The following is a 26654-nucleotide window of genomic DNA, read 5'->3' on the forward strand; positions in this document are numbered from 1 at the left end:
AAAGTATCAAAACGCTTAATCGACAGAGAAATACACATATTCAGAAACTGAGCTTTTGAAACAAGCCGTCAGGATTTCTGTCCATTTGTGATGTCACAAATCTACAATATTTAGACCGTTTCACAGTTTTAAACGTAAACATTCTAAATGTGTCCCAGTTTATTTCCTGTTGCAGTGTATGTGAATGACATCAGCTGGCAGGAAGTAAATATGGACCCAAGCTGTTGCCTAGCAACGCAATTCTGTTGCAATTCCATTGAAATTTACTAAAACGGAGCGTTTCAGACAGAAGGTAAATACAGGCATATTCAGGCAGACAGTATGAGGAAAATAAAATGTTTTTTTGAACATTACAGCATGTAAACATGCTCTAGTAGAAACACAAAATACAAGTATGAACCTGAAAATGAGCATGATATGTCCCCTTTAATGCACTGTACAGCGGTCTCCTGGATGAAAGCTGTTGTTTTTGTTGAAGGAATTTCATACCTTTCTTGTAGGTCAGTAAACGACATTAGCCTTCCATCGTTTTATAGATCCATTGTCCTACTTAATAACGTGCTTGCCCATGTCTTAAAAAACGGCATCTTCTCTTACAGGTAGAAATTTAAAACTACAGCAGCTTTTACTGCATTTTGTTTGACTTTGAGGGATGTCATTATGGAGGATGTATTGAAAAGATGATATCTAGCTCACAACAGAGAGAGTCTTTATTCCCGGACGAATCTCACTTAAAATCCTGTGACAACAGTCGCTTTGTTACGTGCTGCACCTGTGAACCATGTGGTGTTCCCTCACACTAATACCTTCTAATGATGAAGGTCGAAGATCTGTCTACTGCTGTCAACACACCATGTCTTTGTGCCATGTCAATTACAGCACTATGGGTCGTCTTGAAATGTACACTCGGGCCAAAGAAGGACATTGAAGGGGCGATAGACAACTTTTCAACTTTACCCCCTTAGTGATTCCAAGTGTCACAAAGACAGCCTGCTACTAGCGACAAATTTAGCGACTTATACAGACCATCAGGGAAAAGGCAAGAAATATCATCAAATATTAGTGTTGTCAAAGTTAACGTGTTAATAACACTTTATAAATTTGTATTAAGAACAATAATTTCTTGAACACATTAATACAACCTGTGAATTTTAGGTTGTACCGTGCTCAGTTTTCAGTGAAGCTAGAATGAAGATACTGGCAACATATGAAACTAGAAAACCTGAGAAATCCAATGGTATCAACCCAGCTTGTCGTAAAGGAGGCTAAATAACGCTCAATTCTTACGCTAAAGAAAAACTGTCATGGTCATTTTCAAAGGGGTCCCTTGACCTCTGACCTCCAGATATGTGAATGTAAATGGGTTCTATGGGTACCCAGGAGTCTCCCCTTTACAGACATGTACACTTTATGATAATCACATGTAGTTTGGGGGCAAGTCATAGGCAAGTCAGCACACTGACACACTGACAGCTGTTGTTGCCTGTTGGGCTGCAGTTTGCCATGTTATGATTTGAGCATATTATTTTATGCTAAATGCAGTACCTGTGAGCGTTTCTGGACAATATCCATCATTGTTTTGGGTTGTTCATTGATTTCCAATACATACATTTGCATAAAACAATTTGCCCACTCCCATGTTGATAAGAGTATTAAATACTTGACAAATCTCCATTTAAGGTACATTTTGAACAGATAAAAGATGCAGATAAAATCGCATGATTGTCCCTAGTTAATCGTGATTAATCGCAAATTAATCATGAATAACTATGGACAATCATGCAATTAATTGTGATTAAATATTATAATTAATTAATTTACAGCCCTATCAAATAGATTAAAATGTAAATCATTCCCGTGCATGCTGCACAGAGTAATCGCAGTCCATGGCTCTTCTGTCAACAGCACGGAGTCTCTCCCTCGGTGCGACCGACACTACCAACCACTAAGCTTTATGCAAATGAATGTGGGATTATGTCGCCAATATGCAAATGAACGTATGGCGTCATCTGGCAAACTTTTAGCGACTTTTGGAGTTAGTGCTAGCTACGTTCATTGGAAAAGAGTTGGCAACACTGCACAGGACTCACTGCATTTTGGTTTTTACAGTTACTTCAGTTGTTCCAACCTCCGCTATCGGGGATAGTAACTGCAAAGAACTTATATTAATACTCTTTGGTAACTGAGGATAGCTACCCATCTGTTATGACCGGTAAAAGCCACATGTGCAAAAACAGGAGTCGACAGCACGACTCGGAGCAAGGCAGGCGAAATCAAACAGTCTTTGACGTCGTCAGAAATGGCGGAGGCCTTGGAAGTAAATTTTTCGGTGCATAATAAGTGAATACAATGTAATTTTAGTCGTATATTGTTTTTCTTCGTAATTTTATAATAAGTCTGAGGAAAATGTTGATATTCCCAACGGCCTCATCTGTTTCCTCTGTCATTATGTCTTTGCATTTCCTGCATTATGTTACCTGCTTGCTAGCTTGCGAAATTGTTAGCCTCTGTGGCTTCCAGACGCCGACAATAACGTTAATATTGCCATTGCTTAGCAGCGGTGTTCTCACAACTTAACAACTTGAACGCCAAGCACATCGTGTACACGACTTCCAATGTTGTAAACACGAGCTCACGTGTTTCATTTGAAGGCACCATTTAACATATAACCATTGGAGCTGGACGAGACACGACACCATTGCTACCGGGGAAAACAAAAAGTGATGGCCTTTAACTGTTTTGAAAGTGAGGCTTACAGGGACCTAATCTAAACGCCGATGGCGTCATCATTCTGAAGTCATTACATTGTGCGATAATCGTTTACTTCATAATGATAGGTCAAAGCAACGTAGCAGCGTATTGCCACTTTAAATTGCGTGTGCCATTGAAAATACACATATGATTAAATTGTATTATTATTTTTATATCTTCTGCATATATCTTCTTTTATATCACTGGATCTCGTTGACTCACAGCCAACACTATGTGGAAGCTTCTTTGTCCAACGCAGTAAACGTTAACTTGAAGAGGACAAGTCATTAAAGGTATGTAAACTGGACAACAATGTGAGGTTTGGGTTTATTGTTTCTAATGAAAGAAAAAACAAAAACTTTGGATATCTATTTCACATTTGACTTGGATATGAGTCAGCAGCACAAATGTGTCAGACGTCTGTGTCTCCCGGGTTCACCACTGTGCTTTTAGATCTTGTTTTTCCCGCCAGCCCAGTGTAGCGGGCGAACTAAATTTCACCTTGCTCTATCGGAACTAGTTTTTGAGGAAGTTGTTCTAGAAAAGTCAGTTAACAGTGAGTTATGTGAGTTATGCAGTGTAACTGAGACACTGATTCTGGAATGATACATTGCTGTTGAAGTGTCACTTTTGATGGATGCAAGCACCACCAAGATGGATATCTCAAACCTGGGAAAAGGAAAATTCTCTGTATGGCTGAATACCACTAGATGTTGTGAGATTTCTTTTTGGGGGGGCTCAACCAATATTTAGCTGTGACTAGAAGTCTCCTGACTTTTTGTGTGAAGTAATTTAAATTGTAATGACACTACATCTATGGTGCACATTTTTCCATATTTGTGGAAACCAGCCCATTTGCAGGGAAAAGGCGTATAAATGCCACAATAATGCGCAAGGCGTTTAGCGAGCAATAAATACGCCTTTCTGGATTTCCGCGTGTCATTTGTACGCAATCTATCCTGTACTTAAACACATTGGCGTATAAATGCTATGGTAAAGTTAGTGATGTAGTATAAAAGGCAAAAAAGATCACTTATGGTGGGTGGGATGGAAGGTGGATAGGTCCAACAAACATTGGACTTTTAACTAGGAGACCCGTGTCCCAGACCATTGTTGATCGGTGTGTTGTTTGTAAGTTGTGATAGTGATGTGATTGTCATGTGATGTTTGTCACGTTGTTATTGAAGTTTGTGACGTGGTTTCTGTACGTGTTTTACTTTGTTTATGTACATGTTTTAAGCCCAACCACAATGTTTTCCCCTTACCCTTAGTAAGTGGTTTTCTTGCCTGAACCTAAGTTAGTGGATTTCGACGTGCTGTAACTACCATGGTTGCGCTACTGACACATCAAAGCATGTCAAATTATAATACTTCATAATTGCTGGTCAATCCATGAAATTTTAGATTTAGGCTAATGATATTTTTTCACTTTACTTAAAGCAAACGATGACCACTTATAGTGACTTAGCTTGTAATGTATTATATCTGTGATAGGGGTTTAGCTACTGTTAGCTGTCTTTCATGGGTCCATTTGTGGCGATGGCAAACAACCAGACTGTCAGCACTCACAGGTAGTGCTGTAACGTCAGCATATTTGAATCATGACACAGAGTAACTAATGTACTGTACGCAATGTTCAAAACACAAACAAAGCAACTGCCAACAACAACCTTTCCAAAACTGGTTATATACAAGAAACATTTTTTAATTACCTGCTGACGCAGATATTGCACCTATCAAATTATAGTACCAATATTGTTAGGCGCAACCAGGAATTCATGCCACCTGAAGAACACTAATGGAGAAAAATCATGACAGAATCATATATGAAATATAATTTCCATCGATAAAGTACTCAAAACCTACATCAAAAATGTGTGTATCGATCAGCAAAATCTTAATTTAGCGAATTCATTCCAGTTTGACTATGCCTATACCTGGTACAGACAAGTTTCAGCATCCATGGCTTAAAATGTTGAGCTTGTATGAATAGCATTGATGTAATGAGATAATTATTTAAATTTTAGAAACCCTCAAAGTATTACTAATTGGCTAGACTTTCATTTATTTCAGTGGTTAGTAGATAGAGTTATGACTAATGGCTGGCCCACACATAACGACATGTTATGTTCAATTTAACAATTTTGTTCCTATAGTGTGTAGAGAGCAACAATTTGGCAAAAACAGCACACCATACACTAACAAAGGGGTCTGCAACCTGCGGCTCCAGAGTCACATGTGTCTCTTTAGCCCCTCTCCAGTGGCGCAAAAATGGAAATGAATAACTGTTTTTTGTTTACATTTTCATTTTTATTTATCATTTTTGTAGGTCTATGGTACGACGGTACGACGGAGTATTAGGGCCACATTGAGGAAAAAATAAATAAATCTGAGATTTCGACAATAAAGTCATAATGTTATGAGAATAAAGTCAGAAGATACGAGAAAAAAAGTTGTAATATTATGAGAATAAAGTCATAATATTATAAAGTAGTAATTTTACGTGTTGTCTTTTTTTCTTGTGAAGTTATGACTTTATTCTCGTAATACTACAACTTTTTTTCTCGTAAAGTTATGACTTTAATCTCGTAATATTACGACATTTTTTTCGTAAAGTTATGACTTTATTCTCGTAATATTACAACTGTTTTTCCTGTAAAGTTATGACTTTATTCTCGCAATATTACGACTATTTTTCTCGTAATATTAAGACTTTTTTTCTCGTAAAGTTATGACTTTATTCTCGCAATATTATCACTATTTTTCTCATAAAGTTATGACTTTTTTCTCGTAATATTATGACTTTATTCTGGAAATCTCAGACTTTTTTCCCCTCAATTTGGCCCTAATACTCGTAGTACATTTTCACTTCGGCCTTCACTGCATTAGACTTATATACTATATACTTAGACTATAAACTTTGTTACCTTCATCACAATGCTCAAATGTTTTGCGGCTCCAGACAGATTTTTTAATTTTTTTTGCCTAAAATGGCTCTTTTGATAGTAAAGGTTGCTGACCCGTGCACTAATCGATTCATTCATGAACAAGAGCCACAAATAAAAAAACAGAACTCTCACAAAATATCTCGCGATCAAATGTGAGTTTAGGCGGGCAGGAAGAATTAGCGATGTTAGTTTTTACTTTGTGCTGAAAATTCACAAAGGATGGATGGATGAAGTCACGGAGACACGTCAAATAAACACTTGTGTTGTTGCCACAAATCAACAAGTTGGTCCTCCATTTCTAAGCTCCATCTTACTACTACTTTACGATTCGCATTTTGCGCTAGTCCATGCATTAGACGCGGCAGCTATGAGGGCGGTTGATGTCCTTCCGCTTCAGTCAGCTTGGTTCCCAATTGGTCTATTGTCCTTTCCCACATGACTTCATCATCGGCTGTCCTCGGGGGTTCCCCACACACAAGGGGATATCCCATCGTAAATATTGAACATGTTTAAAATTTATGATTTGAAATCGGTGCGGCCAGGATGGACTTCCGAGCCGATCGGGGGGATACCTCACACCACAGGAATATCTGGAAGGATAATTTTTAGAACTATCAAAAAATCAGGGCTTTGCTGAGGATTGTCGAGAGGGAGGAATCGGGCCAAAAAATCGGCTTGATTCTCGTGTAGTGTGTACCCCACAAACAATCGGCTGTGGAACAATGCAGCAACTAAAGCTGGATGAAATCACTATGTAATTTCTTGTTTTTTTTTTCCTGTCTCAACTTTTCTTGAAAGGAATGGCAATACCTAAGTATGGCTTGATCATCACTGCCTTTCTACTGGCTATTGCTATTTTGGAAACGGGAAACTTTTCAAGGCAGGTTTTACCGGTAGGTCCACCACTGAACTGAAAATATGGGATTAGAGAGCCCAACACAAAGCAATGCTCTGAACATGATATCTGTTGTCTCAGGAACCCATTGAAGAAGAAGAATACTTTCTACCTCACACCAGGGAGAAAAGGAGCGGTTGGTCCCATTAATAAATATGATTAAATATGATATGAATATTGTGAAATACACTTTCTAAATGATAGTTAGATGAGAAGATTGATACCCTCTTACAATGTTTGTCCATAAATATTAAGCCACAGCCAGGAGATTAGATTAGTTTACTTTTGTAGTCAGGAGAAACTGCTAACCTTCGTGTTGTTGTTGTGAGGTTGCTAAGCCACCAGCGACGTTACCAGGAAGTCACTGCGCTCAGCCCAACCAAAAAATAGTCCAGTGTGAACCAATCCTCAATACCACAACTTGTTTTTTTTCATGGGTGTCAACAATTCACATTGTTTTTTTTTTTTTATCTAATTTCAATCTTTACAGCGCAAACAGGACAATGGAATTACATTGTTGAAGTTGTACTGAATGTCTCTAATGTACAAACATTTGAGCTGATTCGGTCCGCCTTGAATGCTTCCCGTCTTCCTATACGACTTGATAACAGCACAGAGATCTCTGACGTTAGCATCACAACCGGTGAGTAGCATGAGTAACAATCTTTGACCTTTTTTGAACAACTTGATGACAAAGATATTACCAAGTTTAATGTATGTAAATACAAATCTTCTCTTCTGACAGTGTGTTCCCCAACTGAAGTTGGCGTCCAGTGTAGATGTGAGGAACAATTTGCTTGGCCACACAGCAGCTGTGTCACAAACGGATGTGATGACATAATCGGTGGCATATGTAGTTGCACCAATGTCATTCCAGCTGATGGCCAGTTCTGCCAGCTAATATCAGGTAATCAAGTCATAAACTATTATTACGCTTCTTGCACACTGGGAATGTCAGGAGCGTGTGGCGGCTGCGCTGCGCTGCGCTGCGTGGCGGCTGCGTGATCGACGCGTCGGGTGTTCACACCAGCTGCATTTCAGCTGCGTGTCTGCAGCGTTTCTGCTGCTGTAGCTGCTGCTGTCTGCCCTTTCTTTCTACATAGAGTTTGCCTTTCATAATGCCCATTTCATTTCGTTATAAATGTATTTATATTTATTTTAGACAGAGAAAGTTTAAGAAATGTGTGGTAATTTGTAAATAATAGTAATAATCCACAATTAAAACCCTGTACTATATTCATTCATGGAGCTCTACAAGTCGCTGCATGTTCTACAACACTGTCCGGCACATATTTCAGAATAAAAGCCTTGTGTTAACAAATGAAGGAATTCTGTCCACAGAAAAAAAAACGCTTGAGGGCTTTTATTTTTAAATTAAAGCAGGAAGTATTGATTTAAAAACAAGTCTTTACTTTTCTTCACCTACGTAACATTTTCTACAGATATAGACATCGAAACTGTAGTAATGTTGCTGGTATGATGTCATTATACAGTCAATAGATCACCTTCACTGTCTGTTGTTGCTGTGAACCGCGCGGCTCTCGTCAAAAATACGCTGGCAGTGTTGCTGCTCTAACCTGTTAACACAGACGCCAAAATAAAAAACAACAGGTAACGCAGCCGCCACGCACTCTTTACGTTGCCATTGTGGATGAGGCTTTAGGGGTGGCCCCGACCAAGAATACGTGGTCGAATCTGATTGGTCGAGTCTTGCCTATCGTTGACTGATTGTCGCAGCATGTTTTGTTTTTTCTCATTGATACCCCCTTCGTTTAAGCTTTATGTATTGATAGAAAAATAGTATAAACAACAATATTATTGGCCGAGATACATGTGACTTTTGCTTAGTTAACACAAATTTAAAGTCTGGTTTGAGTTTGTCACACCACCCAGCCAAATTTGAACAATTAAAGAAAATCACCAAGTATATACAATGAGGTTTCAAAATCGTGACAAAAATAAACACTGGGGGTGTGTCCGCTAAAGGCTCTGAAACCACGCCCCAATTGCGGGTGAGGGTTGATTAAATATGTTCAGTTACAGTATATATGACACTTCTTGGTAGGCATCCCATTGCTGCGAGCTACTTTTGCGGCATGCGCACCAGAGACTTCCGTCGTCTCACTTCAGGTTAGGATCAAATAATAATAATAATAATTTAGGATCAAATTGATTTGTCCCGGTATGCCAGATGACTAGTACACCACGGCTAGCAAACTGTAGGCTGTGGTAAGTTAGTGTAATTGTACATGTCCACAGCCTCCGTCCTTTACACGCTTCCCATTCATTGTCCACGTAAGCAGCCGTGCAATGCATTCTGGTAGTGAGGCGGCGCGATTCGAAAGATGGGGCGTAACGTTGGCCGCTCCTCATTTGCATAAAGTTGAGGTCTATGCTACTTTATGCAAATCAGGGGCGTCCGGCGCGACACGCCACCTCCGGAAACTCCCTAGAAACTTATAAACTAACCACTGTCGATCCAAAATAAAGACAGATTCAGCAACTGCATGGCTTATTTCTTGTACAAAATGTTTTCGGAAACGCATTTCGGTGAACTATTTTCATGATATAAGAGAAGGAAGTTTCCAAACGAGCCGTCATGTTGGTTCCGGTTTGAAAGCCGGGAGCAGCAGCCCACGAAAGGGAAAGTGTTCGTCCAATCAGGTGCCGAGTGGCAGCCCATCAAGCGTCCCAACGCTGTGAAGCGAGGCGATCCCTCGTGATAAAAAACACCCATGTGGACATGTACCATGACTCATGATTGAGTGGGAGAACCACTGATACTACTATATGTGCTTATATAATGTTAGGGGAGGGGTTAATCTATGGATGGCTACAGCGCGTCATCGAGCTACGATTTCAGGCTTTTTCATGCCAGCCCAAAAAATCCTGAACACAAAAATGGAGAAAAACAGTTTAACTCCACAATTCAGTACTACATAGGTTACAGTCTTTTCACGTGTTTAGCACTTTTTTTCTAACATGTATAATGTGTTTCGAAAATCTTTGATTACTAACCCCGCACTTTAAGTTTTACCCTAAAGCACCAGGTTTAAATTTGATGTGATCTCTCTAACATGATATGTCATGAAACCAAAAGAGACCCTAAATCATGTTGTATTTTTTCCTGCAGAGCTGCTAACTCCGGTTGAGTATGTCGTGGATGTCGAGCTGAATGTTACAGATATCGCGACAGTGGACTTCCTTAGAAACGTCCTAGGCAACGGTGACTTTACCCTGACTTTGGGTCCCACTGTGAATTTAACACACATTAACATCACCACAGGTAAGAATGGAGCTTCTTCTGGTTGGAACACCACGGGGGTTCCCTTTTTTCCCCCATAGTTGACACAAGTGATTCATTCCTTTGAAACAATTCCTGATGGTTTTCTGTGTATATTGCTATTTTATTTCATGAAAACATTTTCTCATGTTGGAGACAAATATTACAGTTTCTTACAAGAATGCCTCGGGCTCTCCTTTGCATCATTGCACAATTAAGTTGTTTACTGTGTAATGTCTCACCTATTAAGTCCAGAAATCTGGAGGAAATGATACAGCAGCTAAAGTCATGCACCCGCTCTCACCTCTAAGCTGTTAAAAGTTTGTTTGTTTTTACTATATTTAAGATTATGCACTCCTTCCTCCTTATAAACGAGGACTTTCCCTTCTCACAAGCAGTGAGAGGCAGGGAACTGGATACTTCAGCACTGTCCAAATTCTTCTTAACTGCACTGTGTAGCACCTTTTGCTCTGGACAAAAACACCCGCTAAAATCCGGCTTTTGTCTTTAGTGGGGAAAGGTTACAATCGGCATTCGTTCCCAGGACAAATGACTCTGCAGTAGTCACGGGTATTTATCGGTTCCAGCTCTGAAACCGGTGAACATGTTATTTTTTTTAGAGTTGCTCCAATACAGGGTGCACAGTGGTAGAGTGGTCAGCACTGTTGCCTCACAGCTAGAGGGTTCCCAGTTCGAATCTGGCTTCATTTTCTCCGGGTTCTCAGGTTTCCTCCCACAATCCAAAAATATGCAGGTTAATTGCTAACTCTAAATTACGCTGTGTGAATGGTTGTCTGTCTCTGTGTCAGCCCTGCAACCTGTCCAGGGTGTACTCCACCTTCACCCACTGTCAGCTGGGATCGGCTCCATTAAACACCTTTAATTGCCGATTAGTTCTCTCTCTCTCTCTCCTTCTGACTTGTGTTTTTTTTTTTGCTTTGTTTAGTGTGTAACTCAAATGGTACCCACTTCCAGTGCCGATGTGAGGACCAGTATGTTTGGTCAGCTAGTAACTGCCTTACATACGGAGCTTGTGACAGGATCTTTGGTGGCACGTGTGGGTGTATCAACAGTATTCCTACCAATGGGCAATACTGTGAGCCAAGGACAGGTGATAGAGATTTTACATTGTGACTTTATGCTTATTATGTAATAAAATGCTTGTTCTTGTTTTTTTGCTTTCTACTAATAATCCTAGTCTTCATGTCATTTTAACTTTTTTTTTTTTTTTACTGAAGTTGACCTCATATTCTATATCAGCCCGTTCGCACGAAAAGGCGTAGAAATGCTATGATAGTGCGCAGGGCATTTAGCCTAAATATGTGTCATATTTTAGAGTGAAACAAGTGACTATGTTTTCCTTCACTTCATCATTTCATATCGCCTTGAATTTCTCTCCCTGTAGCTCCTCCAGCTCTTTATGAATACATCATTTCTGTTGAGGTGAACATCACACATAGTGAACTACTAGGTTTACTGAGGACCACTCTGAGAAACATCAATTACCCCATCACCATCAACAACAACATAAAAATCACTGACGTGAACATTTCTACAGGTAGGAATAATGACTGTACACAACTTGTTTTTACCATTATTTATTTGTTATACTCTCTGATGCTTACAAAAAGACAGTTTTTTCTGTTATTTTACAATCACTGCTTTCTTTCCCTCACCTTGCTATCAATGGAAAAATGTTTAGATTCAAGCAACACATTCTCACTCCCAACTCTTCAAATACCGACGCTAAGTGGCCCTACGCTTCAAACAATGACACTCTAGGTTCCCCTCTAGCATCAGTTTTGGACATGTCAGGGACGGCGTGTCAGTTTCCGCTCGTTACATGCACAATCTTTTCAAAATAAAATTCCAACATAGGTTTACTTGGTCAGGTTTAGGCAACAAAATTACTTAGTTAGGTTTAGGAAAAGATCGTGGTTTGGGTTAGGTTTAGGAAAAGATCGTGGTTTGGGTTAAAATAAGTATGTTGTCAAGTAAAATAAGTATGTTTGTTTTGTAACTTAAGCACGTGGCGTTAGTTAAGTATCTATGTTACGCAACAAAAGTAAAAAAATAAGTCAACATTGTTTTGGTTTCACACAAGAAACAAACAGCGGCCTCCTGGATGAAAGTATGTGTTTGTTTGTACTGTGTCTTTTCGAAATAAACTTCCAACTTTGGTTTATTTAATTTTTACGTTAATTTGGTTAGGTTTAGGCAACAAAAGTACTTGGTGAGGTTTAGGAAAAGATTGTGGTTTGGGATAAAATTAATATGTTTGTTACGTAAAATAAGTATGTTTGTTACGTAAGTTATGTACGCGGCTTTAGTGAAGTATCTACTTTACGTAACAGAAGTAAGATAAAGTAAGTCAACATTGACTTGGTTTTACTCAGGACACAGAGAGCTCTCTCCTGGATGAAAGTCTGTGTTTGTTTGTATTGTCTTTTTAAAATAAACTTCGAACTTAGGTTTACTTAATTTTTAGTTTTAATGTTTAGGTTTTGGCAATAAATTTACTTGATTAAGTTTAAGAAAAGATTGTGGATTGGGTTTAAAAAAGTATGCTTGTTACGTAACTTATGTACGCGATGTACAGATGCTAAAGGGTGCCTCAGTGTGACAGTATTAGACGCCGAGGGGCACTGACCAAGCGTCGGTATTTGGAGTGAGAACGGGTTGATAAAAAAAAAAATTTCAGGCACTTGTTATTGTGTTCTTTGAAAACACTGATTAATATCTATGTCCCCAGTTTGCCATTCGAACAATGGTAGTTACCAGTGCAGATGTGAGGATCAGTATCGTTGGCCATGTAACCAGTGTTTAACACACGGATCCTGTGACAACATCACGGATAACACATGTGGATGTATCAATGCCATTTCTCCTGATGGACAATACTGCCAGCCTGCTAATCAGCACAGTAAGCATGTTTTTTAAAAGATTTATTTAAAAAAAAAATTGCAGGCCTCTTTTTTTTGACATGTAAAAAAAATTCCATAGCATTCTTGGTAGAAGACTAACATTGTGCGTGAATTACAGTATCTTACATTTCATCTATAGTTTGCATCGTCCAAAATTAGCTAATGATCATTTTACCAAAGAAGCAAAATCATATATTTTTAAACAAAATTCTCATCTGAAAAAGCAGATTTATAAGATTTCTTATCTACTTAGTCTCTACTCCTCTCTCTTTGTCCTCCATCAGACTTCACAGCTTGTCCTCTGATAACAACCTCACCACCACCATCAACAAGTAAGACTGAGTATTTAATCAATCAGCAAACAGATGAAATATGTGTCATATGCTAGAGTGAAACAAGTGACTATGTTTTCCGTCACTTATAATTTCATATTGCCTTGAATTTCTCTCCCTGTAGCTCCTCCAGTTCTTTATGAATACATCATTTCTGTTGAGTTGAACACCACAGATGTTACACTAATAAATATACTGAGGAACACTCTGAGAAACATCAATTACCCCATCACCATCAACAACAACATACAAATCAATGACGTCAACATTTCTACAGGTAGGAACAATAACTGTACACAACTTGTTTCTACCATTATTTATTTGTTATACTCTCTGATGCTTACAAAAAGAAAGTTTCTATCTGTTATTTTACAACCACTGCTTTCCTGCCCTCACCTTGCTATCAATGGAAAAGATTGAAGATTCAATTAACACATTCTCACTCCTAACTCGTCAAATACAGACATTCGGTCAGTGGCCCTACGCTTCAAACTATGACGCTCTAGGTTCCCCTCTAGCATCAGTTCCGGACGTGTCAGGGACGGCGCGTCAGTTTTCCGTTACAAACATAGTGTCTTTTCAAAATAAATTCGGTGTTCCCAAGAAACATACAGTTACTGCTTGTAACACGAATACAGTGTCTTTTCAAATTAAACTTCCAACGCAGGGTTAGTAAAATATATATGTTTGGCACGTAACTTATTTACACGGCTTTAGTGAAGTATCTATGTCACGTAACAAAAGTAAGGTAAAATAAGTCAACATTGACTTGGTTTCACACAGCACACAAACATTGGCCTCCTGGATGAAAGTCCACGTTTGTTTCTCCTGTGTCTTTTTAAAATAAACTTCCAATGTACGTTTACTTCATTTTTATGTTTACTTGGTTAGGTTTAGGCAACAAACTGACTTGGTATATAGTAATTATGACAGGAGCAGAGGCAGAAGTCAGGTGCTGTAATATAGATAGTGTGAACTCCATAAGGGGTGGATGTCAGGGACAATGGATGGGACACAAAACGCAGGACTTTCACCCAGGAGACCGGAGTTTGTATGGCGTGTGAAACCAACAACGTGTAGTTGTGTTTGTGTTCAAATTTATTTTAACCTAAAACACTATGTTTTTCCCTAAAGTTAACTGTCTTTTTGTTGCCTAAACCTAAAGAAGTTGCAGTTGTGTTGCCTAAACCTAATGAAGCCTTTTTGTTTGTGTTCAAAACGTGATGTTTCATTCAGTGTTACAATGTGTTAGAAGGTGTTGCTTTTAAGTTTCACTTTAACACCATAGTATGTGTAGCAGTTCCCTAATGACCCACATCTATGGTGCTTATAGCGACTGATAACAGTCAAATCGGGTGGTCTCATACAGATGCTAAAGGGTGCCTCAGTGGGACAGTATCAGACGCTGAGGGCACTGACCAAGTGTCGGTATTTGGAGTGAGAACGGGTTGATCCAGAAAAAACATTCAAGTACTTGTTATTGTGTTCTTTGAAAACACTGCTAAATATCTATTTCCCCAGTTTGCATTCCGAACAATGGTGGTCACCAGTGCAGATGTGAGGATCAGTATCGTTGGCCATGTAACCAGTGTTTAACACACGGATCCTGTGACAACATCACGGATAACACATGTGGATGTATCATTGCCGTTCCTCCTGATGGACAATACTGCCAGCCTGCTAATCAGCACAGTAAGCATGTTTTTTAAAAGACTTATTTTTAAAAACTTGCAGGCCTCTTTTTTTTGACATGTCACTAATGTGATGTAAAAACATTCAATAGCAATCATGGTAGAAGACTAACGTTGTGCGTGACTTACAGTATGTTACATTACATCTGTATTTAGCATCGTCAATAATTAGCTAATGATCATTTTACCAAAGAAGCAAAATCATATATTTTTAAACAAAATTCTCATCTGAAAAAGCAGATTTATAAGATTTCTTATCTACTTAGTCTCTACTCCTCTCTCTTTGTCCTCCATCAGACTTCACAGCTTGTCCTCTGATAACAACCTCACCACCACCATCAACAAGTAAGACTGAGTATTTAATCAATCAGCAAACAGATGAAATATGTGTCATATGCTAGAGTGAAACAAGTGACTATGTTTTCCGTCACTTATAATTTCATATTGCCTTGAATTTCTCTCCCTGTAGCTCCTCCAGTTCTTTATGAATACATCATTTCTGTTGAGTTGAACACCACGGATGTTAGACTAATAGATATACTGAGGAACACTCTGAGAAACATCAATTACCCCATCACCATCAACAACAACATACAAATCAATGACGTCAACATTTCTACAGGTAGGAACAATAACTGTACACAACTTGTTTCTACCATTATTTATATGTTATACTCTCTGATGCTTACAAAAAGAAAGTTTCTATCTGTTATTTTACAACCACTGCTTTCCTGCCCTCACCTTGCTATCAATGGAAAAGATTGAAGATTCAATTAACACATTCTCACTCCCAACTCGTCAAATACAGACATTCGGTCAGTGGCCCTACGCTTCAAACTATGACGCTCTAGGTTCCCCTCTAGCATCAGTTCCGGACGTGTCAGGGACGGCGTGTCAGTTTTCCGTTACAAACATAGTGTCTTTTCAAAATAAATTCGGTGTTCCCAAGAAACATACAGTTACTGCTTGTAACACGAATACAGTGTCTTTTCAAAATAAACTTCCAACGCAGGGTTAGTAAAATATATATGTTTGTCACGTAACTTATTTACACGGCTTTAGTGAGGTATCTATGTCAAGTAACAAAAGTAAGGTAAAATAAGTCAACATTGACTTGGTTTCACACAGGACACAAACATTGGCCTCCTGGATGAAAGTCCACGTTTGTTTCTCCTGTGTCTTTTTAAAATAAATTTCCAATGTACGTTTACTTCATTTTTATGTTTACTTGGTTAGGTTTAGGCAACAAACTGACTTGGTATGTAGTAATTATGACAGGAGCAGAGGCAGAAGTCAGGTGCTGTAATATAGACAGTGTGAACTCCATAAGGGGTGGATGTCAGGGACAATGGATGGGACACAAAACGCAGGACTTTCACCCAGGAGACCGGAGTTTGTATGGCGTGTGAAACCAACAACGTGTAGTTGTGTTTGTGTTCAAATTTATTTTAACCTAAAACACTATGTTTTTCCCTAAAGTTAACTGTCTTTTTGTTGCCTAAACCTAAAGAAGTTGCAGTTGTGTTGCCTAAACCTAATGAAGCCTTTTTGTTTGTGTTCAAAACGTGATGTTTCATTCAGTGTTACAATGTGTTAGAAGGTGTTGCTTTTAAGTTTCACTTTAACACCATAGTATGCGTAGCAGTTCCCTAATGACCCACATCTATGGTGCTTATAGCGACTGATAACAGTCAAATCGGGTGGTCTCATACAGATGCTAAAGGGTGCCTCAGTGGGACAGTATCAGACGCTGAGGGGCACTGACCAAGTGTCGGTATTTGGAGTGAGAACAGACTGATCCAGAAAAAATATTCAAGTACTTGTTATTGTGTTCTTTGAAAACACTGATAAATATCTATTTCCCCAGTTTGCATTCCGAACAATGGTGGTCACCAGTGCAGATGTGAGGATCAGTATCGTTGGCCATGTAACCAGTGTTTAACACACGGATCCTGTGACAACATCACGGATAACACATGTGGATGTATCAATGCCGTTCCTCCTGATGGACAATACTGCCAGCCTGCTAATCAGCACAGTAAGCATGTTTTTTAAAAGACTTATTTTTAAAAACTTGCAGGCCTCTTTTTTTTGACATGTCACTAATGTGATGTAAAAACATTCAATAGCAATCATGGTAGAAGACTAACGTTGTGCGTGACTTACAGTATGTTACATTACATCTGTATTTAGCATCGTCAATAATTAGCTAATGATCATTTTACCAAAGAAGCAAAATCATATATTTTTAAACAAAATTCTCATCTGAAAAAGCAGATTTATAAGATTTCTTATCTACTTAGTCTCTACTCCTCTCTCTTTGTCCTCCATCAGACTTCACAGCTTGTCCTCTGATAACAACCTCACCACCACCATCAACAAGTAAGACTGAGTATTTAATCAATCAGCAAACAGATGAAATATGTGTCATATGCTAGAGTGAAACAAGTGACTATGTTTTCCGTCACTTATAATTTCATATTGCCTTGAATTTCTCTCCCAGTAGCTCCTCCAGTTCTTTATGAATACATCATTTCTGTTGAGTTGAACACCACAGATGTTACACTAATAGATATACTGAGGACCACTCTGAGAAACATCAATTACCCCATCACCATCAACAACAACATACAAATCAATGACGTCAACATTTCTACAGGTAGGAACAATAACTGTACACAACTTGTTTCTACCATTATTTATATGTTATACTCTCTGATGCTTACAAAAAGAAAGTTTCTATCTGTTATTTTACAACCACTGCTTTCCTGCCCTCACCTTGCTATCAATGGAAAAGATTGAAGATTCAATTAACACATTCTCACTCCCAACTCGTCAAATACAGACATTTGGTCAGTGGCCCTACTCTTCAAACTATGACGCTCTAGGTTCCCCTCTAGCATCAGTTCCGGACGTGTCAGGGACGGCGTGTCAGTTTTCCGTTACAAACATAGTGTCTTTTCAAAGTAAATTCGGTGTTCCCAAGAAACATACAGTTACTGCTTGTAACACGAATACAGTGTCTTTTCAAAATAAACTTCCAACGCAGCGTTAGTAAAATATATATGTTTGGCACGTAACTTATTTACACGGCTTTAGTGAGGTATCTATGTCATGTAACAAAAGTAAGGTAAAATAAGTCAACATTGACTTGGTTTCATACAGGACACAAACAGCGGCCTCCTGGATGAAAGTCCACGTTTGTTTCTCCTGTGTCTTTTTAAAATAAATTTCCAATGTACGTTTACTTCATTTTTATGTTTACTTGGTTAGGTTTAGGCAACAAAATGACTTGGTATATAGTAATTATGACAGGAGCAGAGGCAGAAGTCAGGTGCTGTAATATAGATAGTGTGAACTCCATAAGGGGTGGATGTCAGGGACAATGGATGGGACACAAAACGCAGGACTTTCACCCAGGAGACCGGAGTTTGTATGGCGTGTGAAACCAACAACGTGTAGTTGTGTTTGTGTTCAAATGTATTTTAACCTAAAACACTGTTTTTCCGTAAAGTTAACTGTCTTTTTGTTGCCTAAACCTAATGAATCCTTTTTGTTTGTGTTCAAAACGTGATGTTTCATTCAGTGTTACAATGTGTTAGAAGGTGTTGCTTTTAAGTTTCACTTTCACTTTAACACCATAGTATGCGTAGCAGTTCCCTAATGACCCACATCTATGGTGCTTATAGCGACTGATAACAGTCAAATCGGGTGGTCTCATACAGATGCTAAAGGGTGCCTCAGTGGGACAGTATCAGACGCTGAGGGGCACTGACCAAGTGTCGGTATTTGGAGTGAGAACAGATTGATCCAGAAAAAATATTCAAGTACTTGTTATTGTGTTCTTTGAAAACACTGATAAATATCTATTTCCCCAGTTTGCATTCCGAACAATGGTGGTCACCAGTGCAGATGTGAGGATCAGTATCGTTGGCCATGTAACCAGTGTTTAACACACGGATCCTGTGACAACATCACGGATAACACATGTGGATGTATCAATGCCGTTCCTCCTGATGGACAATACTGCCAGCCTGCTAATCAGCACAGTAAGCATGTTTTTTAAAAGACTTATTTTTAAAAACTTGCAGGCCTCTTTTTTTTGACATGTCACTAATGTGATGTAAAAACATTCAATAGCAATCATGGTAGAAGACTAACGTTGTGCGTGACTTACAGTATGTTACATTACATCTGTATTTAGCATCGTCAATAATTAGCTAATGATCATTTTACCAAAGAAGCAAAATCATATATTTTTAAACAAAATTCTCATCTGAAAAAGCAGATTTATAAGATGTCTTATCTACTTAGTCTCTACTCCTCTCTCTTTGTCCTCCATCAGACTTCACAGCTTGTCCTCTGATAACAACCTCACCACCACCATCAACAAGTAAGACTGAGTATTTAATCAATCAGCAAACAGATGAAATATGTGTCATATGCTAGAGTGAAACAAGTGACTATGTTTTCCGTCACTTATAATTTCATATTGCCTTGAATTTCTCTCCCAGTAGCTCCTCCAGTTCTTTATGAATACATCATTTCTGTTGAGTTGAACACCACAGATGTTACACTAATAGATATACTGAGGACCACTCTGAGAAACATCAATTACCCCATCACCATCAACAACAACATACAAATCAATGACGTCAACATTTCTACAGGTAGGAACAATAACTGTACACAACTTGTTTCTACCATTATTTATATGTTATACTCTCTGATGCTTACAAAAAGAAAGTTTCTATCTGTTATTTTACAACCACTGCTTTCCTGCCCTCACCTTGCTATCAATGGAAAAGATTGAAGATTCAATTAACACATTCTCACTCCCAACTCGTCAAATACAGACATTTGGTCAGTGGCCCTACTCTTCAAACTATGACGCTCTAGGTTCCCCTTTAGCATCAGTTCCGGACGTGTCAGGGACGGCGTGTCAGTTTTCCGTTACAAACATAGTGTCTTTTCAAAGTAAATTCGGTGTTCCCAAGAAACATACAGTTACTGCTTGTAACACGAATACAGTGTCTTTTCAAAATAAACTTCCAACGCAGCGTTAGTAAAATATATATGTTTGGCACGTAACTTATTTACACGGCTTTAGTGAGGTATCTATGTCATGTAACAAAAGTAAGGTAAAATAAGTCAACATTGACTTGGTTTCACACAGGACACAAACAGCGGCCTCCTGGATGAAAGTCCACGTTTGTTTCTCCTGTGTCTTTTTAAAATAAATTTCCAATGTACGTTTACTTCATTTTTATGTTTACTTGGTTAGGTTTAGGCAACAAAATGACTTGGTATATAGTAATTATGACAGGAGCAGAGGCAGAAGTCAGGTGCTGTAATATAGATAGTGTGAACTCCATAAGGGGTGGATGTCAGGGACAATGGATGGGACACAAAACGCAGGACTTTCACCCAGGAGACCGGAGTTTGTATGGCGTGTGAAACCAACAACGTGTAGTTGTGTTTGTGTTCAAATGTATTTTAACCTAAAACACTGTTTTTCCCTAAAGTTAACTGTCTTTTTGTTGCCTAAACCTAATGAAGCCTTTTTGTTTGTGTTCAAAACGTGATGTTTCATTCAGTGTTACAATGTGTTAGAAGGTGTTGCTTTTAAGTTTCACTTTCACTTTAACACCATAGTATGCGTAGCAGTTCCCTAATGACCCACATCTATGGTGCTTATAGCGACTGATAACAGTCAAATCGGGTGGTCTCATACAGATGCTAAAGGGTGCCTCAGTGGGACAGTATCAGACGCTGAGGGGCACTGACCAAGTGTCGGTATTTGGAGTGAGAACAGATTGATCCAGAAAAAATATTCAAGTACTTGTTATTGTGTTCTTTGAAAACACTGATAAATATCTATTTCCCCAGTTTGCATTCCGAACAATGGTGGTCACCAGTGCAGATGTGAGGATCAGTATCGTTGGCCATGTAACCAGTGTTTAACACACGGATCCTGTGACAACATCACGGATAACACATGTGGATGTATCAATGCCGTTCCTCCTGATGGACAATACTGCCAGCCTGCTAATCAGCACAGTAAGCATGTTTTTTAAAAGACTTATTTTCAAAAACTTTCAGGCCTCTTTTTTTTGACATGTCACTAATGTGATGTAAAAACTTTCAATAGCAATCATGGTAGAAGAATAACGTTGTGCGTGACTTACAGTATTTTACATTACATCTGTATTTAGCATTGTCTATAATTAGCTAATGATCATTTTACCAAAGAAGCAAAATCATATATTTTTAAACAAAATTCTCATCTGAAAAAGCAGATTTATAAGATTTCTTATCTACTTAGTCTCTACTCCTCTCTCTTTGTCCTCCATCAGACTTCACTGCTTGTCCTCTGACAACAACCTCACCACCATCAACAAGTAAGACTTAAGACTTAATCATTCAACAAACAGATGAAATATATGACTATGTTTTCCCTCACTTATAATTTCATATTGCCTTTAATATGCCTAATAAATAGACTGAGGACCACTCTGAGAAACATCAGTTAAGAGCAGTCAAGCAGTTATTATCCAGCCACTGGGTGTCTCCCTAGTCCTGTTGCCTGATAAGGCGTGTCTATATTCCACAGTAATCACCAAGCACCATTCATTCAATTGCCGGGTGTAACTATAAGATGGCGCTTCTTTCACAAAACATTCGCAGACATTCACACACAAACCAGCGTGTGACAGCCCACAGTACACTGCAGAATCATGTTTTTTTGTCCAGGCCATGGTTTGTACGAGACTTTCAGTCGTTACTGGAACTTAAACAAGGTTTTAACAGCATTATCCTTGATTTTACCCTCACATTTCACCTTAATGACTTTGGATTTCAAGAAAAAAACACTGACAGTATCTCAGAAATATTGTGTATCATATGATGTTAGTAAAATATTTTAACTAAACTCCTTTCCAGACTTCCTTAGAAAAAATCATGGTTGCAAAGTGGTCACAGCCTATTGCCACAACACATTTGAATGGTATACCCCTTACAGTTACACCATGGATTGTCAGGATGGCCTTTCTTGTTGTTACACAGCAGTGTGTAAATTAAGATTTAACCTGCACTAGGCAGAATATTTTTGGCATCATTGGGCAAAAATTCCACAATAACCTTTCAGCAAATTTGTAATTCAAGTGTTCTGAGAGAAAACTAGACTTCTGCACCTCCTCATGGCTCTGATTTCCGGCTTTAAAATGGCCAATCACAGGTTGTTTCAGAGAGAGAGCGCTCCTATTGGCTGTTCATTCAATGGAGGCAGCTGTCAATCACTCGCAAACTTTGATCAAACGGTGAAACTAGGCAGCGCTGATCAAATATGAATCATTATTCTGTTACTGTAAAAGTTTTCTCCGGCTGGTGGGTGGTGCTTGGTATTTCCTCTACTGGTCTCAACATGGCCGCCGGGTCACAAACTTTGTCATTTTACAGCTAAACAGTACACTACAAGAGGTTTCTGAAAACATTTGAGGTGAGAAATAGGCATTACATTCACAAAATATGAATTCATATTTGATCAGCGCTCACTAGTTTGACCATTTGATTAGAGTTTGCGAGTGATTGACAGCTGCTCAGAGATGACAAGACTCCAGCTCGGCTCTGATTGGTTGTTTTCCTCCGGTCTGGGAAATCTTGCAGATGCCATTAGGAGCACCGGAGTTCACAGAGGCACATGATTGTTTTCAGATTATCTGTCTCATGCACTACTGTCAGGATACAGTGACTGTTTTAAAAAAATAGTTTTTTTTAATCATATTTGCTCCAATTCTACCCATTGCAGCTTTAAGTGACATACTTAAGCTATGCTAGGTTTGTGCCGATTGGCGATTGGATTGTATATCGACAAATGACAGGTTGATCACAGATTTTAAGTAACTCTCAGTAAGTTATTAACTTATTGCATTTAGAGATGTTTCTGGTGGAGCAGCATGTCCGCCCGCTGAGATCTGTTAATCAGCACGAGTGACAAGTGTTTTTTTAAGTCCTTCATTACAAACCAGTTTGGCCGTCTCTCTTCCATGGATCTGACACCCCGCATCTCCATATGCCTGCTCACCAAAACTTTGCTCTAAACTCCATAAAAGTAGTTAACGTTATGGGTATGATTTAGATTGTGATTTTACAGATAATATAACAATGTTAAACGGAACACTATGCTGTGATCTGAGCATGAATCACACTGTTTTATTATTGTCAGCTGTAATATACGATTGTAAAATGTTCTTTTCAGATTCAACAACTACTCCTACGCCTCCTGTGAACAGTACAACACCCACAATGCCACCAACAAGTGAGTCCTTCAAAACAATTCTTACATTACTCTATCTTGTTATAAAAAGGCAACTATTGTCTTCATTGACTTGTCAGATTTTATTCTTCAGCTTAACATGTACATGATTATGAAATGGTCTTTTTCAGACTCAACAACAGTTACTACAACGGGTGGGAACACAACACTTACCCCAACAACTGTAACAAGTGGGTGCTTCAAAAGAATTGTTCAGTATTTTGATGTGGGCTTATTTTGTTTTTTAATTGTAAACACTTATACCTGATGATAAATGTTACACCTTTTCATTCACATATCTTAGAGGTCAAGGGACCCCTTTGTAAAATGGCCATGACAGTTTTTCTACGCCAAACTTTAGCGCAAGTTTGGAGCGTCATTTAACCTCCTTCGTGACAAGCTAGTATGACATGGTTGGTACCATGCCAGTATCTTCACTCTAGCTTTCAAACTGAGACCGCTACAACCTCCCAAAGGTTGATTGCATTAATGCGTTAAAGAAATTAGTGTCATTAAAGTTATTTAAAGTTAACGTGTTATTATCAAGCTTAAGACACAACATCAAAATGCAGTGGAAATTGCAGTAATTGATCTGGACTTGAATATATATATATATATATATATATATTATTTCTTTATTTTCAACAAGTTGATCAGAATATTGTTGATCCTGACTTAACATCTATTGCCACAACACATCTTAATGTTATAACACCAAAAATACACCAAGAATAGTTACAATGGTTTTCGTGCTTATAACATGGCAGTTGCACATACTTGCAGGGCAGTATGAATGTGGTAAAAGCAAGTGATCAGGGCTAGAATCATTTTTGCACATTGTCATAAAATGGTCTTTACTACACCAATATCTCCCCCAGCAACTACCGTTACCTGTGGGTCTTTAGAAATAAGCAATAGGATAGCATGCCGCTGGTTGATATTTGATGAAATAATTCCTGTAATTCACTCTCATTGGAAGGATTTCACTTTTCAGTTTAACATAAGTGATTATGAAATCATCTTTCCAGATTCAACAACAGACCCGAACACAACAACAGTTACTACAACACCTACAACAATTGTAACAAGTGAGTGTTGGAGACAATAATAGTTACAGCAAAGAAATGTAAAAGAAAATGGCAATAACTAATCAAGACTTGAATCATTTAGTTTTTTATTGTCAGCAATAACACATTTTTATAAAATGATTTTTTTGCAGATTCAACACCTAATGTTACAACACCCACAGCTACACCAACACCTCATGTTACCAGTAGGTATTTAGACACACCTACTGGGGTGATGGGGTAACCCTCCCCTGGTTGAGATTTGTAATTTATTTTAATTTGAAGGATTTCACTTTCAGTTTAACATACATGATTATAAAATCATCTTTTCAGATACAACAACAGTTACCACAACACCTACAACAGTTGTAACAAGTGAGTGTTGGAAAATTAATTGTTACAGCAAAGAAATGTAAAAAAAAGGCAATAACTAATCAAGACTTGAATCATTTAGTTTTTTATTGTCAGCAATAACACATTGTTATAAAATGTATTTTTTGCAGATTCAACGCCTAATGTTACAACACCGACAGCTACACCAACCCCCAATGTTACCAGTAGGTATTTAGACATACCTACTGGGGTGATGGGGTAACCCTCCCCTGGTTGAGATTTGTAATTTATTTTAACCTCGAAGGATTTCACTTTTCAGTTTAACATACATGATTATTGAATCATCTTTTCAGATACAACAACAGTTACCACAACACCTACGACAGTTGTAACAAGTGAGTGTTGGAAAAATAACTGTTACAGCAAAGAAATGTAAAAAAAAAAGACAATAACTAATCAAGACTTGAGTCATTTTGTTTTTTATTGTCAGCAATAACACATTGTTATAAATTGTTTTTTTTGCAGACTCAACGCCTAATGTTACAACACCCACAGCTACACCAACACCTAATGTTACCAGTAGGTATTTGGACACACCTACTGGGGTGATGGGGTAACCCTCCCCTGGTTGAGATTTGTAATTTATTTTAACTTGAAGGATTTCACTTTTCAGTTTAACATACGTGATTATAAAATCATCTTTTCAGATACAACAACAGTTACCACAACACCTACAACAGTTGTAACAAGTGAATGTTGGAAAATTAATTGTTACAGCAAAGAAATGTAAAAAAAAAGGCAATAACTAATCAAGACTTGAATCAATTTGTTTTTTATTGTCAGCAATAACACATTGATATAAATTGTTTTTTTTGCAGATTCAACGCCTAATGTTCCAACACCCACAACTACACCAACACCTAATGTTACCAGTAGGTATTTAGACATACCTACTGGGGTGATGGGGTAATCCTCCCCTGGTTGAAATTTGTAATTTATTTTTAATTTGAAGGACCCCACTGCAGTGACTCGTAATATTATAGTATAATGTTGAGAAACTATAAGTTCCGTGCACTTTACAATTGAGGACATTTTAACTAATTATACTAATGTTGCTTTTTCAGCTACTAGTGTGACCAGCCCAAATAACACAGGTAACTCCACATCAGGAGTTACCTCTGCTCCAACTCCAATCACAACCCTCACAGCAGTTACAAGTACCACTACTACCACTATCTCCACCACCACTGACAGCACAACTGCTACCAGTACCCTTTCAACGACCACGACACCTACAACTACATCTGCAACTACAACAACGCTTCCTTCTACAACTGCTCCAGGTATTGTTTTCTTGACAAAAAGGGGGTATCGCGGCACTATGGATCACTTTATGATCACAAATTATATCTTATATTATTGATTACCTTATATCAGATATCTTAAACCACTGGTCAACCTCTGGGTCTGAATAGAGAAGCCAATGCAAAGAGCCTTAAACTTTCAAAAAAAAAACGGAAATGTTTATCCACAGCTTTGCTCATGTTTTTCATCTCTTTTTAATGAACAGGATTCAATGTGGAAATGTTTGTTGAATTAAACCAAACATTCACAGAAGATTTAAATGATGCTTTAAGTGTTAAATACAAGGAACTTGAATCAAGAATAAAACCATTGGTAAGTGCATTGATAACACCATATACAATTGTAACTTGTATTTTCAGTTCATCATGTTCCAGTGTTGATATTATTAACAATATCTCTCCCACAGTTAAATGAGGAGTACAAAAAGATAACAGGGTTCATGAGTGTCTCTGTGACTGGATTCAGGTATTGGAAATTCTGGCATTAAAAACATGGAGGCAGGAATCCGTACACATTTTACACTGCAATGTTGACTTGTGTTTGTTCTTGCAGAAAAGGAAGCATAATTACAGACTTCGTTGTTCGGACAACAAAAGTTAATCCGGTTGAAGTAGCCCAAGCAAATGAAAATATTATAAAAGCAATCGTTGATATTGCTCCCGTCATTGGCGCCGTTACTGCATTTTACAACAGTAAGTTAAAAAAAGCTAGTAGGTGATTACTTTTTGTTTAACTTGATCAAATTCCAAGC

At 38.2% G+C, this 26654-nt stretch overlaps 1 protein-coding gene across 2 annotated transcripts in view; it reads left to right on the forward strand.

Moving 5' to 3' along the window:
- The first annotated feature begins 2948 nt into the window (after positions 1-2948).
- The window catches only part of adgrf8 (adhesion G protein-coupled receptor F8), a 32100-nt gene continuing 8394 nt past the window's right edge, over positions 2949-26654 (forward strand). The window contains exons 1-36 of one of the 2 annotated variants that reach the window (XM_037751473.1): positions 2949-3044; positions 6498-6592; positions 6676-6730; positions 7085-7237; positions 7340-7501; positions 9728-9880; positions 10824-10988; positions 11283-11435; positions 12630-12800; positions 13086-13133; positions 13258-13410; positions 14655-14825; positions 15122-15169; positions 15294-15446; positions 16692-16862; positions 17159-17206; positions 17331-17483; positions 18703-18873; positions 19170-19217; positions 19342-19494; positions 20714-20884; positions 21181-21225; positions 23082-23141; positions 23270-23329; positions 24167-24226; positions 24358-24411; positions 24539-24580; positions 24709-24762; positions 24892-24933; positions 25064-25117; positions 25246-25287; positions 25417-25470; positions 25663-25881; positions 26109-26215; positions 26310-26368; positions 26456-26595. In XM_037751473.1, the coding sequence (XP_037607401.1) occupies positions 6500-6592; positions 6676-6730; positions 7085-7237; positions 7340-7501; positions 9728-9880; positions 10824-10988; positions 11283-11435; positions 12630-12800; positions 13086-13133; positions 13258-13410; positions 14655-14825; positions 15122-15169; positions 15294-15446; positions 16692-16862; positions 17159-17206; positions 17331-17483; positions 18703-18873; positions 19170-19217; positions 19342-19494; positions 20714-20884; positions 21181-21225; positions 23082-23141; positions 23270-23329; positions 24167-24226; positions 24358-24411; positions 24539-24580; positions 24709-24762; positions 24892-24933; positions 25064-25117; positions 25246-25287; positions 25417-25470; positions 25663-25881; positions 26109-26215; positions 26310-26368; positions 26456-26595 (3685 nt within the window). In that variant the 5' untranslated portion in view covers positions 2949-3044; positions 6498-6499. The remainder of the gene's footprint in view (positions 3045-6497; positions 6593-6675; positions 6731-7084; positions 7238-7339; positions 7502-9727; positions 9881-10823; positions 10989-11282; positions 11436-12629; positions 12801-13085; positions 13134-13257; positions 13411-14654; positions 14826-15121; positions 15170-15293; positions 15447-16691; positions 16863-17158; positions 17207-17330; positions 17484-18702; positions 18874-19169; positions 19218-19341; positions 19495-20713; positions 20885-21180; positions 21226-23081; positions 23142-23269; positions 23330-24166; positions 24227-24357; positions 24412-24538; positions 24581-24708; positions 24763-24891; positions 24934-25063; positions 25118-25245; positions 25288-25416; positions 25471-25662; positions 25882-26108; positions 26216-26309; positions 26369-26455; positions 26596-26654) is intronic. The other variant, XM_037751474.1, reaches the window with a different exon arrangement.

This window comes from Sebastes umbrosus, chromosome 18 (genome assembly GCF_015220745.1).
Source record: "Sebastes umbrosus isolate fSebUmb1 chromosome 18, fSebUmb1.pri, whole genome shotgun sequence".
Taxonomy (NCBI): Eukaryota; Metazoa; Chordata; class Actinopteri; order Perciformes; family Sebastidae; genus Sebastes; species Sebastes umbrosus.